The sequence below is a fragment of the Liolophura sinensis genome, chromosome 6, assembly GCF_032854445.1.
Source record: "Liolophura sinensis isolate JHLJ2023 chromosome 6, CUHK_Ljap_v2, whole genome shotgun sequence".
NCBI classification, from domain to species: domain Eukaryota; kingdom Metazoa; phylum Mollusca; class Polyplacophora; order Chitonida; family Chitonidae; genus Liolophura; species Liolophura sinensis.
This window is the reverse complement of record NC_088300.1, coordinates 64,802,030-64,817,561: the sequence shown is the minus strand read 5'-3', so window position 1 is coordinate 64,817,561 and position 15,532 is coordinate 64,802,030. Positions and strand designations below refer to the sequence as shown.

Below are 15,532 nucleotides of genomic sequence, written 5' to 3'. Positions count from 1 at the left end.
TTTTTGGTCACATGATAGGTAGAACAAAATGGTGGACCAAGTCTACCGAAGCAGACGATTGAAATGAAATGGTAATAAGTCTCTACTCGGAACACACTATAAGATTCTTAACGAGACAGACACAAGAGCTGAACATGGCTAAGCAGACTGTTGGATGTTATTCTACAGCAGGCAGAGGAACGGAACATTTCGCTGCAAAAGAATTGAAGGATTTGGACTGTATCGAAGAGGTTTGTAAATGTTCGTGGAGTAGAAATAAGAATGGAATTTGTGTTTGCAGTCCGCACACACTCTCAGATGGCGGCTAGTTGAGATGAGTTAACATTCAAAAATTTGTTTTGATATCTATTTGATATTTGCAGTATATCTGCACCAACGACCGATATGGATAATGGTCAGCTTTATGAAATGTACTCCTGGCAAATGTAGATTAAATTCCAAATTAAATGTGTAGGCCTATTTAAAATAGTCTGAGTATGCTGACCGTTGGTTGAGCAATATATAGGTATGCGTTGTTTATAGCTGCTCAACCTACTGAGGGTGATTGTCTCTGACTGTAGGTTGAGCAGCCATGAATACGGTGCATTCAAATATTCCTCCACCAACAGTCAGTGTACTCGGACAGAGTACTCAGCGTCCTGGAGTATATATGTTAGCAGTATAAATATTTATTTATTTGATGGGGTGGGGATTGGCAGAGGGCAGGGGTGGGGTGCATGTTTGACCTGTAGGAAATATTAAAGAACATACCGCTATCACATGTTTTATGCCAGTGTATAAATAGTTTTAATCAGATTCAGAATATGTAACATGCTTGTTCTTTCCACATGTTTAATTATATTTTACCAGATAAGAGTCACTGATGGGAAAGTCTACTTCAACATATGCTCGCAGAATTTAGCCTGTCTGAAGTCATTACGATGTGTGGAGAGGATATTTCTTCAAATTACACAGATGAAAACTAAGGAAATATGCAATGGTTAGATATAAAAGGAACCAACAGTCCTTTCATTTTGACAATTTAGCATTCTGGATTTATTTCAGCAGATATCATTGTCAACTGTCTCCCAGAATAATTTTCACTACACCAATATTTATTTACACTTTATTTTTCAATGTTAGAAACTTCTTGAAAAGTTACCCCATTTGGGATGTCATCTAGTCACAAGACTTATGCTGGATATCATCTGAAAACTTCCTTGACTTGGTTATTTTCACATAAATTTCATAATCTTTTCTAAATAGACTCATTGTCACAGAAGTTAATTTGTTTTCATGTTATGGTAGATTGTGTACATGGAGTAGTCTTAATAAAGTTGTCATTGATGAAGCAAAACTTTGAAACATTATGAAAGATATTACCTAGACATTTAACACTGCTCTTTTAGAAATTAGCTTTCCATCCTTGTAATTGCATGAAATTAAAAAAAAAAAAACACACACCTTTACAGCTTATTATTCATCAGCTTGAATGATGAAATGCCTTTTTTTACATGTACAAGTTTTACACAGGTTTTGTGAAATGTGTGCATTATGCATGAGATTCCTTTCCACATGTTGTGGAGTCTGAATTTTAGGATTCCGACTTGAAATGGAAAAGCTCAATCACTGTTTGATGAGAAGACATTTGTGGGCACAGTGTGCAGTCAACTATCAACAATGGAAGAAAGAGACTGCGGCACATTTTGAGGAATCTCTTGTTAAGCGTAGAAGGCTTGACAGTCATGAAAATCAGTGTGACTCCGTCAAAAATGTGTCATTTCGAGTATCTTGTAAATGTTCAGGAAGGATATCCAGAAAATGTAACCCACAGGTAAGTGTTAACATGTCAGCGAGGATATGAGAATGTATGTGTATATATATATATGACTGACATGTCATTGTGATGGCATCAAACAAAATTAACATTTTGATTTCTTTTGTATATCAGTACTTGAAGGCAAGAAGACATTTTCTCGTTTTGTTTTAACAGTATTTGTGGTGATGAGTAGTTTACGTGTTAAATACCTTCCATTCAGAATCAGGAGGTCAGTTATGTGTAATTGTAACGTAATAGCTATACCAGTGTATTAAATTAAGTGTTTTGAAGAAAAGGATAAAATTTAATACTTTGTTTTAGGATTTATCCCACAGAATTGGAAGGAAATTATCTAGTCTAATGGGCTGGCAAATTGATTTGCGGCATCCAGATATGGAGGTAAGTGTAATATCAATTATGGCTTTACACTATAAATATTCACTTTGCATGTAGTGCCTAGTCAGGGTCTATTTGCAAAATGTACAATGATAAGTAGCCGTACTGAAGAATGTACTGAGTGTTTCAAGACTTCTACTAGGGGAATCACCATATGATATGATCACTCTTCATGAAAACCTAAAATCATAAATATAACATAACCTTTTGTTAAAGATTACCATGGACTCCCGCCATAATGCTGGCTGACATCGTATAAGTGAAGTATTCTTGAGCACACCATTCAAATAAATAAATAAATTGTGTTGTGGTTGAAGTTATCAGCTCTTAACTCAGTAATCGTCCAGTAAATGTTTCCTCTTCCAAAGTTTGCTTTTCAGATTTACAACTTGGTGTAGATGTTGATGTAGATATGTAGCATTTGTCGCAAAAACAGCCTATATGCTCATTTATGAAGTTTAATTCCTGATTTTAGGTTTCAGTTCACCTCAATGATGACAACTTTACTGTAGGCATCCCAATGGTCAGGTGAGCAAAATATGTGTTAGTTAAGCATTTGTTCAGAATATCAAATTTAATATTATAGAATGGAGGAACTTTTTCACCTTTTTTTTTTTTTGTCTTTTGCTTTAAATGAAATGCACATTCATCAAAAGATACCAGCTAGATGCATTGTATTGTCATGTTTACAAAGTCTTGTGTGTGTCAGGGGAGGTAACAACTGTGGTTTTGTTAGTATGTGTGGGTTATCTTACTTTATGTGCATTAGCTCACAAATAATGACGCATCCTGATGCTTATGACATTCCATAGATGCATATTAAGTATTTTATGGCATTATTGAGATCTTGTCGACAGATCTGCTCAACTCTGTTAAGGTGCTGTAACCAAATGTAGCCTACAGTTCCGTTTTTGCAGGGAGCCCTTGTCCAGACGGCCATACATCAGACATCATGGGTTACGGTCTACAGTCGCCTGGATCATGTGTAGTCTGGCTGATATACAGGTAGGTGATTTTGTGCCGTGTACATTTTACATCCACATGTTACTGTCAGGGAATTTAAAAATGAATATGTATATTTTGATTTTAACGTTGTACCGTTTTCAGTCATGTGACGGCAGTGAGTTATTAGTTGTGTGCATATACTGTGTGGCAGGGCGAGTCCATGCCACGAAGTGCCATTACAACTGATGTATCATGCCAAAGACACCAGACATAACACCCCACTCAGTCACATTATACTTACATCAGGCCAAACAATCCTGTTTCTAACCGCTCAGTGCTGAGTGCCAAGCGAGGCAGCAAAAAGTACCATTTGTGACATGTAGGAAGTATTTGGTACGCCCAAAGCATACCCCTGGCCCTGGTGTGAACCTACATATTTACTGTAAGGAAATAAAGTAGATTTTCTGACGTTGGATCATCAAATTGTAATGTTTTTATTTTGTTTTCTGCATTTTAAATGGTTGGAATCAATTTGTGGGGCATTTAACTATCTGTATGCAGTTCAGCAGTGTTTGTGATCTACCTTCAACTTTCAACCTTCAACAACTTCCTTTATTCTGTTTTAACTCAAATTTTGGTTTATCAGTTCTGTCTTTTTTTTTTGTTTGTTGCTTTTTTTGTAGCCAGGCAGTTTAATTCTAGATCCATTATGTGGAAAAGCAACAATATTGATTGAAGGGTCACGGAATTGGAAGGTATGACACTTATATCTGATTTATGAACAGTGCAAATAACAGTAAGTATTATTGGATTTCATACCTTATGTATACATATGCCTAACAGCCTAACTACATGCATATGTATTTTGTATTATTACTGGATAGAAATGCACAAATATTGAAGTTCGTGATTTTAAGGCTATCTTTCATGCTGTCTGTCTTGACTGTTAACAGTCTTATGAGGATGATTTAGTACATCATAACCATTATTTTCTTTTGACCTTATGTTTTCTTCTTTGTCCATGGAAAAATTTTGCACGGAATTGTGTTAATATTAATTGGGTACATTTTCCTGCATGATGCTCAACCTGGGTTGACCATTGTTCTTGTGTATTACACCAGTGCTGCAGATTTGTTCCCATATTGTCACAAATAGACGGCACAGCTTGAGACCGAATTTTTTTAAGTGGGAAAGGTGCCCCATTACATAATTAGTATGATATGCCAAGAGTGTGTACAATGAGATGGGCCTACATGGGCTAATCATTGATTTTTTTTTAATAGGATGCCATTTTTGTTGGTGTGGATAAATCTGACATCCAGCTGAAGATGGCCTCTGAGAATATTGCAGTTTCAAGAACGGCTTCAGTGAGCCTGATCAAAGCTGATTTGAACAGTTTAGTAATAATTACGAGTATATTAAATCTTTAAATGCTTTCATTAAATTATGTTCAAAAATGGCTTAATGGTAATACATCAGTATCTTATTTTATTATGTGTAATTTAATTGTGCAAGGATAGCAGCAATTGTCGTTTCCTTTTGAGCAGATTTCATGGCTTTTTGACATCCAAATTTCTTTTTAAACCAGGCTTGCCCATAAGATGTAACAGTGTCGATGCTGTTGTCTGTGATTTACCATTTGGACGTAAACACTTTGTTGTGGGGGACCTGGAGCATTTCTATCAAACAACACTGAGACAAATAGACAGGTGAGTGGGAGAGAAAATTGAACTCTGAAGCTGAATATAAAGTAACTTCAGTTAAACATTGTCTGGAACCTGGCTAATTCTCAGCCTTATGTCCAATGTTCATTTTGGTTGGTTTGGCTGTAATAGTCAACATGCGTTAGTTAATTAATTGATACTTATGTTCATTTGTTGCAGGGTTGTTAAGCCAAGTGCACAGATTGTATTGCTGACAAGTTGTGAGATGGAGAAAGTCCTGATACATCAGATTGATCATGGTGATGTCCCCGCCAGGGGAGATAACTGCTTACCAGCCACAGATCATAACAGTGTGCCTGGTAATTTGGATCCTCCAGTGACTCTTCAAACACCTAGTAGTCCAGCTGACATCATGCAGCATGGTGAAAACCAGAAAACTGTTGTGGATAGACATAGTACAGATGGTAGTGAAAGAAGTGGATCTAGACAAGAAAAATGTTTTTCTGAGGACAATAAATCAAAGATATTAGAGAACGAGAACAGTTCAAGTGGTTTAAAGACCTTAAATGTTGACAGTGATATAGACAAGACTGGTGATTCTATTGAGGACTGCTCGGTAAGTGGAAAAAAGCAGCTGTTTGAGGAGAAAGGTCACTTCACAGTATTCACCAGTAATGGCAGAGACATGTGTGCCTCTCTGCGAGATTCACTTCAACTCCAGTGGACTGTGGGAGATAGCTTCTATATTAAATTAGGTGAAACCCATTCTAAAATTTGTACATTTCAGAAGAAACTTCCGTGAAATTATAAATTGTTCTTTTCGTTGTTGTTGTTGCTTTGTTTGAAATGATTGGATCCTTGTATTGTGAAACTGCACTATGGCTTCTGTGTTGGATTGTGATGCTAATATTAAACCACACTTCTGTGGTGGAGTGGCCATTATGACATGATGAGACCCTTAAGTTTGCATTTCCGTACAAACTTTTTATGATTCACACTAAATATATATCATATACATCTTTACGATTTAATGTAAGTTGGGATATTTATTTATTTGATTGTTGTTTTATGCTGTAGTTGGGATACAAGAATCAAGTCTATTTTCTTCAGCATGTGGTTCTAGGATTCCAAATGATCTTACTGTCTTCTTGAGATAAGAAGCTGATATTATGAACACAGAAAGGAAATTTTCTCATTTGTACATGTATAACGGCAGTCAGAGTTAAGAGTGCAGGAAACAGGAGGGCCCTGGGTAAACCACCTATCTTTGGCAGGTTACACTGATCAACTTTCCCCAAGTGACAGACATACCCATTATGCTGGTAAAAGACAAGCGGTCTTCACTGGATGTTAACACTGCGCTAACAGCCGAATGGATATGGTCTACTACAAGTACTTATCTACAAATTCCCGTCCAAGGTCAGGATTGAACCTGCACCTATTCCTAAGTGTTTGACCACGTGTCCATGACCCACATTCCAGCAAGGATATAAGTTAATATAGTAACTACAGAATCATCATGTGCTCAGAGCTTTGGAGTGATTGTATATTCTTACACCTTTACAATTTCAAACTTCTGATTCAAGTAGACAAGTTATTCATGAGTAGTTTGCACTGTATATGTACAAAACAATGTAAGCTATGGCCACATCTATAGAGTGGGCACTTTTACAGAAATTTGGTTTGAGACAGTACGGTTAATATTAGACTTCTTTCTATGAAACATGTACTGGATACAAAGATTATTTGGAGGAATGAGAAAGGATAAAACAAATTCCACACATACAACAGACTTTTTTTTCCCAATTTTCTTTTATTCAAGGCATGTTGTGAGAGTTGCTTTTTTAAGGCATCAAACACGAAGAAATCTTTACATGCTCAATGGACTTAATATGTCAGAATAAAATCAAGATATTTGCAGACTGACTTGCATAAATAATTACAATTAAAAATATCATGATGATGTGAATCATCGTGAGAAATACTCATTTTCTAAAGTAAAGCATACTTTATCTAACTATCGGCCTAAAATATTCCGCCAGTTGACATGAAGACCAGTTCTAACGATATTATCATCATCATCATCAGACATGATTGTCTCCATCACGTAACCAGTTTACACGTCAGAGGACAAAAGCAATAAAAATGAAAGATTTAATTACATGTACCAATAAGAATGGGCCAGCCATTTTATTCCGTTCAACATGTCTGTCCTTTCTTACAAGACACTGACGCAGTACATCTATACCTTATTTAACATTTAAGGAAGAATGAGGAAAATTTCAAAGTTGCTATGTATTATCAGGTCTATCAGAAAGCTGTTAATACTTTATAATGAGGGTATCTTTTATACCCCTGGGAAGGATGAGAGAAGAGCTATAGAAGTCCATCGTCGATCTCCTTAAGAGGATGCTATACTGCTGTTCATCCCTGTTTTAATGTCTACCATTAACACACCACACCCATAGATGGCTATGTGCAATAATATTGTGTACAGTAAAAAGCACGCCTTAACTAAAAAAAAAAAAAAAAAAAATTCCACCAGTGTTGTTCAAAACATAACATATGCAATTAAAACGAAGTGACAAGAATTAACGCTCTTATAAAATCAATAAAATCAAAAAAAAAAAAAAAAATCATAGTAACGTGTATAAATCAACTGAATGGTTAAGGGTTGGGGTGCACTGAAGTCAAATAAACTGGACAACGTGGAAAGTACCATACTAGTGTTACTGCTCTTGTTAGAGTTACTCCGTGACTGCTGCTACATAGGTTTGCACTCCGGCTAAACACTTGACAAGTATCAGGAAAACATAGTCTCCTCATGCACAGGGGCATCACAGGTCAGGCTTACGTTCACGAGTCTTCTGACGTTCCTAGCTGTTACACTTAACACAATACTCATCTTTTCATTGACAGTCACCTCCCAAGTGAGACATTCATGATGACATCATTACTGATGCAGGTGTCATTTATTTACCGCAGCAGCTGATGGAAATTCTCTGCTATGTGGGTGATACGAGTAAATCGTTTCCTGGTAAGATTATTTAACAAATGTAAATCAGATCACACAGACTGTGTGCAGGGGATTAAACAGCTAAACTAGCATTAGAGTATGTGACTGTATTTGTACACTAAATATAATAACCTTATACATGCCAGGTTAAAATTCTATGTAATATCTGTACAAGGGAGCCCATCGACATTCCAGTAAAAATGATATACATGATGGTGTCAATATAAATTGGTTAGTGTACAGCACGCAGAAATGATATCTCACTAAATAGAGGAACATTTCCCTGTGTTACATCGAAAAAAAAAAAATTTTAAACAACCAAGTAAAAATGCAAAAACTATAATATTACAACAAGTTGTGAAGGATTGGACTAATTCATAGGTCTGGTGAATAAGCGAAGTTCATCCCAAAGGTCATGATCACATCCGATCATTCTCAACAGCTCTGAGACTGCCTTAAATGTTTGCGCATTTCCTCGGTTTTATCACTACACATCACCGAGTCACATGGTATATGCACAGTTATGCTGTAGCCACTATACTGCTATTTACCATATTTACAACATCATATTCATAACAGTAGCACCGTTTGTCAACACCGAAGTTTTGGGGAGTTGTCTGAGGGTGTTGAGGCGGAAGATAAACATTCACATTGATGTATTTGTAATTCATAGCAAAAATAATCACTATCTAAACAAAGAAAAGGCAGTTTCCTTTTGTACAGACTGCCGATCGGACACTTGCCCATTGCAGAACAATCTACTTTTCTTTAGTTTTACCGCTACATACAAGTCTTCTTCAGTTTGCCATACCTTCACCTGATTAACGACAACAGGAGCCTGGGGACTGTGCAAGTTTACATTTCTGAAAACCTGACATACATTGGATAAAATCATACAGTTTCAACAATGTATTTCTCCATCAAGATCTCAAATGACGAAACACAGCCACTTTAGATATTCAGGAAATTTAACCATGTTTTAGTTTTCATAGGAATGCTGAATATCTCCAGTAAAGGGCACAGTACTCTTGCTCTGGTTGCCTGCAGTTCCATCTTTACTGTTGTACAACAGTCCACAGCTTAAATGTTCTGAATGTTACAATACGTTACCAGGGTAACCTCCTTTTACTCATTATTTCCCTGTCAGTAATAGTTGGGATTAGTCCGGATTTGCCACATGTTAAATACTATGAGTGGACATTTACACTCTTCTAATGAGGCCATTGCATGCAAGTGTCCTTATTACCTTAACAAATATTCAAATACGTATCCAGTAAGTACATGTTCCGTCCAACAGAGGCAACCAGCATTCTGTAAACAGTGTTATAAAAAGGCAGTGGTGTATCACACATTGCTGGGTCAGACACACATATTATTTGGCATTGCTACTACAGGTGGAATACTGAGAGATCTTCCTATGTTTTGGGTTGCCATGAATTTTTTGATGTTTTATCCTGCTTACTGATGAGTGAATAAATAGAACAAAGAGAAAAAAAATCACATGCTCTGCCTGCTCGATCAGTTACAGATGTGTCGTCTTTATGTATGATTTCACAGTTCATTCTGCTACAAGGTAGCAATCACAGGTTACCATGGTAACTGGCATTCTCACGACGACCAGCCGCCCGTTAACTTGTGGAAGAGTTCCTCGTTCAGAGACTGGTTCTTGTCTTGTGATCTCATGGACAAGAAGATGTAACCCCCGATGAACTCGTGCACGATCTTGCAGTCCGCAGAATGGCAAGCAAATGCCACGTGTTCATCCTCCAGGTCAAGGACTACATGGCGAACCTCCCAGTTCACATGCCAGGATTTCATGACGTTGTAACGCCACGCTTTAATCGAGTCTCCAGACTGCAAGTCCATCCTCATTATACGGTTGTAAGCAACTCCGATCAACTCCTGCCAAATACATGAAACAAATTGTTAAATCGTGCACCCAATGTAAACAACCCAATTACATATTACAATACTACACTAAAAATACAGTACTGACTACAAGCCACTATCACACTTGTGGCAGGCTGCTGGCATTCCTCTACCGTTCTCCAAACCCTCAACTTGTACAGTACGGAAATACAGTTACTGCAGTGAAGAGACTTTAATTCCACTTGGCACAAAGCCAGTGAGCAAATAGGTGAGATAAAACATATATGAGCAGATAAGTTGACAAATTCAATACTTGAGAGCTGAACTTACATCTTTCTTGCTGTTGCTCATCCTGATGATGAAGTAGGTGATACCATACTCTGGCAGAGCCTGCCAGGCCTTGATGAATGCCATCTTGGACTCCATTAGGTTCATATTCTTCACATTAGCATGGGCCTCCATGATCCTCTGTACAAGCTGTGGTCAGACAATGACTCATGGGATATAGAAGATTTATCAAGATACAATGATTTACTAATGTGCACTTTGATAAATAAACACATTATTCCATCAAAACCGTTTCTACACTGTAATGAAGAAGACTTTTCATCCCATAACTTATTTTTTCGCCTTTAGAAATCCAAAAGTGCATTTTATAACATTAAACATATGAAATATTATTTGGTCTACATACATATATGCTCTAATATTCATCTCTAATCTCTCTTACATAGCCTACTGTAGTGAAATGAACTATTATATCAAATATTCTCCAAAGCTACACAACAGATCTATAGGCTTATACATCTGTAGCATCAAGTGCACTACAATGCATAACAGAAAACAACCACAGCTTGAAAGCATCCTGGATAGTCCCTACTGTACCTGTTTGGACTTTAACTTCCTGAAAAACCTGGGGGCGACATAGTTTTCCGCCTGAATATCAACCTGTGAAGCTGTGATGGATGGGGCAGGGGCAGGGTGCTGCATAGTGAGGAAGGTGCTCAGGGACTGGACCTCAGATTCGTACGTACTGTCTGCCATTGTCTTGCCTTTAGATGCCAGTTTACAGGCAGCCATCCACCGGGCATACTGCTGCTCCTAACAACAACAACAACAACAAAGTCACTCAATTATCACAGTGAAACTACCGTAATTCCTCAACCTTTCCACTTATGAAAGCGCATCTTTCAGTGAGATTTATGCACATTTTTACTTTGATTTTGGAGATAACATTGGTTGGATTGGCCAATTTCAGGGATCTACAAAAATTATGTTTATTAGTCCCCACAGAATAATGCCTTCAGAATATGCCTAAATAAACACTTTGCAATCATGCGAAATGGTTGAAAAATTACAGTACATGTAGTTTTCTTTACTTAAGTTTAACAAACACAGCTGGCACAGTGGTTTAAGGCATTCTATTCATTGCAAATGAAATGCCCTTGACAAATGTGGCTGGATGTTCAATTCCAGTTCATGACAGTAGCTTGGCTATGGTTTACAGGTAAGTCAGCAGGTTCTTCAGGTGTCTGGCTGTTAGAATAGTGCTTGTTCCAATGGGCTCTACCCAGTTTCTTCCATATTTTCCTATATTCTGGTGTGTGGGCGTAAAATCCAGATCTAATACGCAAATGTTGACAGACTCCAGGGCTGAAGGAGGTCAAAGTTTACATCTGATCCAGCTACCATTCTCAGCACTTTTACGCTTCCTGAAGTTAATGAACGCCAAATTGAATGATGTTATATTGCAGATGTGACCTAGTATATATAACAGTTGTATGGTAATAAACAAACAGATCTTACAGAATCAAATCGGAGCCACACTTCTGTCATGCCCCCATCCGTGCTTGGTACAAATAACTTGATACCATATTTCCTGGCCGAAATGTTCACATCTGGGTTAGCTTCACAACCTGAAAATAATACGAAAAATACTTGACCATGTGTTAATGTGTGAATATCTACCAGCTTTATCAGGGGAAAAGTTGACTTGAGAGCTAAAGCAGACAGTAGAACGAAGTCCAAATACGAAGTTTATTTTCACTCTATTTTATATTATTTTGACTATGACATGCATACCACAAGATACTTCTTCATTTACATATACAGATAAAGGTTTAGCTATTTTTAAGACCTGCAAAAATATAACATAAAATGAAAAGAAGACAAGTGTAGAAGTAGCCATCTCATCCTGCAAACTCATTTCATCATTTATCCCTTGCTTATGACTATTAAACATTACAGCTTCACAGTTCAGCTTACTGACCTCTAATGTCAATCCGGGTGACTGGAGGACCTGAGGCTTCATCTCGACTTTTGTACAGAGACACATGAGTGTCCTTAAACGTACACCAATACCTCTTGTAATTCTTCAGGGTAAATTTTTTGGGTCTGAAACGGAAAAATTAGCAGCCTGTGAAGATAGCGAAATCACTGAATTTATTTTCACTGCAACAAACAGCTCTATTAAGACTGTGAGTTGGCAAAACTTTTGACATCTTGTGCCATTCACGAGAGTTCAAGACAGCATTGACATTTACCAAGAATTCTCAGCTATTGTGAATTTGCAATTGTTTCTGCACTAATTATGTACACGTATGGGCGTTGAATTTGATAGCATTTGCAACAGGCAATCCGAACTCATTATTAATAATTGTTATTTTTTGCTGACAGCTAATATCAACCTACATTTTCAAATTGTAATTATCACGTTATGACTCACTTGAAAAATTTGACGTAATCTCCAAGTTCAGGTATGTGAGTTATGTCCCCTGGTGAGTTTATGCTATTGCCTTCCAGGGACTCCTGTAGGTCTTTGAGAGCGGCATCGATGTCGTCATCCTCCTGACCTGGGGTGATGTTCTCAGGGTCAGGCTGGGGCACACCCACCTGCATCTGAATCTGAACCTGGAAACGTAACAGGTAAAGGTAATGCCAATTAACATGTTTTCATACATCATTTGGATTGATACATCATAGAATCTTCCTGTCTGAACAAATTAATGTACATTTACTTAATGCCAAAATCAGGAATTTTCACTTATACAATGGCAGTATGACTCAGTTTTATAGGTGGAGAACACAAAAGAGCCCAGGGAAAACTACAGCCCTTTGGCAAGCTAATGAAAAACATAGCCACATGTGACGTACTGATATACACATTATATTGGCGGAGGACAAGTGGTCCAACAAATGTTAGACTGAAACATATTAATACTGTCATGGTTTATGATGCTACTTCTCAAACCAAAATACAACCTGATTAAAAACAAAGAATTTTACATTAAAGTGTGACATGCTAGGATTTCCAGGGAATAATAGTCATCTGTGGTGAACAGCAAAGCCCCGTATCAACAGGTCTGTTTTTCACTTTGATGTTCGACGTGTCCGGCAATGGTCTCACCTGTAGAGCAGCAAACACCATCATCTCCTCCTCTGTACAGTCTATCTCCTCAGCCATGAGGGACCAACGTGCCTGCTCGTAGATCTGGTTGATGCGTACCATGTCATACTGAAACACACCACATCAAACTTACAATTACTACCTAGAATAGGCATTACATGAACATGACATGAACTCATAATCACTTCACTAAAACTAGGCATGATATGAACTGTGACACAATGTTCAGTTTTTGAGACAGGACTTTCCGACAACAGAGTGATGTCCCTTTGTGACATGACCTTGTTGCTTTACGACATGGTGAGGTCAATCGACCAATTTTAACATGGGGTGGTGCACTCACATACAGAAAAGTATTTAGACAAGATTTGACAATCTTCAAAATTTTGTTGTTGGCTGGGTTTGAGTGTCAAATATTGCAAAAATAATGATATTCCGACAGAGGTTTTATGTAAACACTAATGCTGTAACATTATGGTAGGCTTTAATACTGTCACTCTATTGTTGCAATGATGCAATGTGAAAACTGCATACTAAACACTGAGCCCAAATGCTCCATTATAACTAGGCACTACATGAGACTTCTCATGAATTTAACCATCCAAATGAAACCATGTTTTACATAAAACACACTGGAAATGGTTCATAACAGAGAATACAATAGGATCGTAATTTAACTGCTGGTACAAAAAAATGGTACAAAAAAAGGAAAAATCTTGTATAAAATTATGCTCCAATAATGATTCCAGTTTAAATAACAAACCAACATAATTTCCACATCATCACATATTAACTCTGAAATAAACTGGATACAACTGGTGTATGTGAGTAAGGTAATTTAGGAATTCTTGGACTGATGCCAATTTGGGCTGCCATTACTAGCTTATCTGCACTGTGGAACATGTCTGGCAGAAACACATAGTACAGTATTTGGGTGACCTCCTTAGTCCTATCCAAAGCATGTATTTAGATTATGAATCACATATCTGCATTTGGAGCCAAAAAGTTTGCGCAGTGCTGTTCTAGCTGTGAACTTTGCGCAACATTTACATGCAAATAAGTTGTATTTTCAATAAACATTCCACATATAAAACAGTGATTTCACTGGAATGAAAATTTTCTCCAATGCATATCTGCAGTGTGCCAGGATAATTTTATCAAAATGTGTCAGTTTAAAGCACTTAACTAGGTGACTATTACTGTGCACCTCTTGAATGCAGCTAACATGTACACATAGATGTGTTAATGTCATTTGATCTTGAAGGGCTGGGGCTAGCCTTGTGTGAATTTGTTTCCATATTTCCTGGGCTAAGCAGCACATTCCAGACTGTGGCTAGGCTCGGTATACCTGCTTTGCAGACAGCCTATATACAGGCCAACCCCAGCTGTATGCTGTCATTATATACATGTACATCATATTGTATCATGGCCTGGGTTCTACTTTAGCCCATCCCCCACCCCCTTCTCCACAGCTTCCCGCTGGGGCCACTGGGGCCATGATATTCTAGCACTGATAACAATGGCTCTGACATTTTCTGATAACTCATATATGTATATTAATGTTGTCAAAAGAACATGGTTCCACCCACATACAGGCAGTAGTTTGGCAGATAACTATATTAAAATGTTAAGTAGTATGAGAAGAGACTATCTTCCCTGGCTGAGTGGCTTAACAAGTTCCCCCATCTTCCCTGGCTGAGTGGCTTAACAAGTTCCCCCCATCTTCCCTGGCTGAGTGGCTTAACAAGTTCCCCTCATCTCCCTTGGCTGAGTGGCTTAACAAGTTCCCCCCATCTTCCCTGGCTGAGTGGCTTAACACGTTCCCCCCATAAGAGGAATAGGCATTGACTAATCAGGCTGTGTGTTCAAATCCTGCTGGTTTTGCTGAAGCTTGAAGTCAGCAGGTTTGAGGGTACACACATGTACCTGTTCAGGTGTGAATGTCTTCCCTGCCTAGTTTCCTCAGCCACCAAGTGAAATGTTCTTCAGTATGCATCCAACACCTATGAAGTGAATAAATAAACTAACTTGTTACAGGTAAATGTATATGGCTTTACAAGGCCACTGCAATGCCGATTTAACTGAAAAAAATAAATAAACAAGCTGGTTGTCACTATCAAATCTTTTCCATCTACAAATTATGTGACGGAGTAAACAAACAAGATTTTCATCTTGACTTTGCCATGGTTCTATAAATGACAGAACAATACAAGATAAATGACAGATTCTTTTTCATTGTTTGTTACAGCACACCGAATGTGAGCCTATTACCGGGTCATTGGCTGACGCCTGGAGCTTAACTTTTGAATGAATGGAGCTGTAAATGTATGCTGTAAGTCTATTCCACAAGGCTTACATGTACATATACCCTGTTTCTATGTTCGCACAATTTGTCTGTATGTGGAATGTTGACATGACCTGTCAGTAAACCCCAGGCT

At 37.8% G+C, this 15,532-nt stretch overlaps 2 protein-coding genes across 2 annotated transcripts in view; one reads left to right on the top strand and one right to left on the bottom strand.

Moving 5' to 3' along the window:
• Positions 1 to 28: 28 nt before the first annotated feature.
• On the top strand, positions 29 to 5,753 carry LOC135467659 (uncharacterized). Its single transcript, XM_064745451.1, has 10 exons — positions 29 to 230; positions 850 to 979; positions 1,578 to 1,813; positions 2,120 to 2,197; positions 2,670 to 2,722; positions 3,112 to 3,199; positions 3,823 to 3,894; positions 4,423 to 4,534; positions 4,728 to 4,848; positions 5,023 to 5,753. The coding sequence occupies exons 1-10, from the start codon at positions 69 to 71 to the stop codon at positions 5,603 to 5,605; spliced, it is 1,635 nt and encodes a 544-aa protein (XP_064601521.1). The 5' UTR covers positions 29 to 68; the 3' UTR covers positions 5,606 to 5,753.
• Positions 5,754 to 6,607: 854 nt separating this feature from the next.
• Positions 6,608 to 15,532, bottom strand: part of LOC135467673 (fermitin family homolog 2-like) — a 47,816-nt gene continuing 38,891 nt past the window's right edge. Inside the window, exons 6-12 of the mRNA XM_064745472.1 lie at positions 13,095 to 13,202; positions 12,414 to 12,598; positions 11,958 to 12,082; positions 11,495 to 11,604; positions 10,574 to 10,789; positions 10,019 to 10,165; positions 6,608 to 9,721 (exon numbers count right to left, since the gene is read on the bottom strand). Coding sequence (XP_064601542.1) covers positions 9,428 to 9,721; positions 10,019 to 10,165; positions 10,574 to 10,789; positions 11,495 to 11,604; positions 11,958 to 12,082; positions 12,414 to 12,598; positions 13,095 to 13,202 — 1,185 coding nt within the window. The 3' untranslated portion in view covers positions 6,608 to 9,427. The remainder of the gene's footprint in view (positions 9,722 to 10,018; positions 10,166 to 10,573; positions 10,790 to 11,494; positions 11,605 to 11,957; positions 12,083 to 12,413; positions 12,599 to 13,094; positions 13,203 to 15,532) is intronic.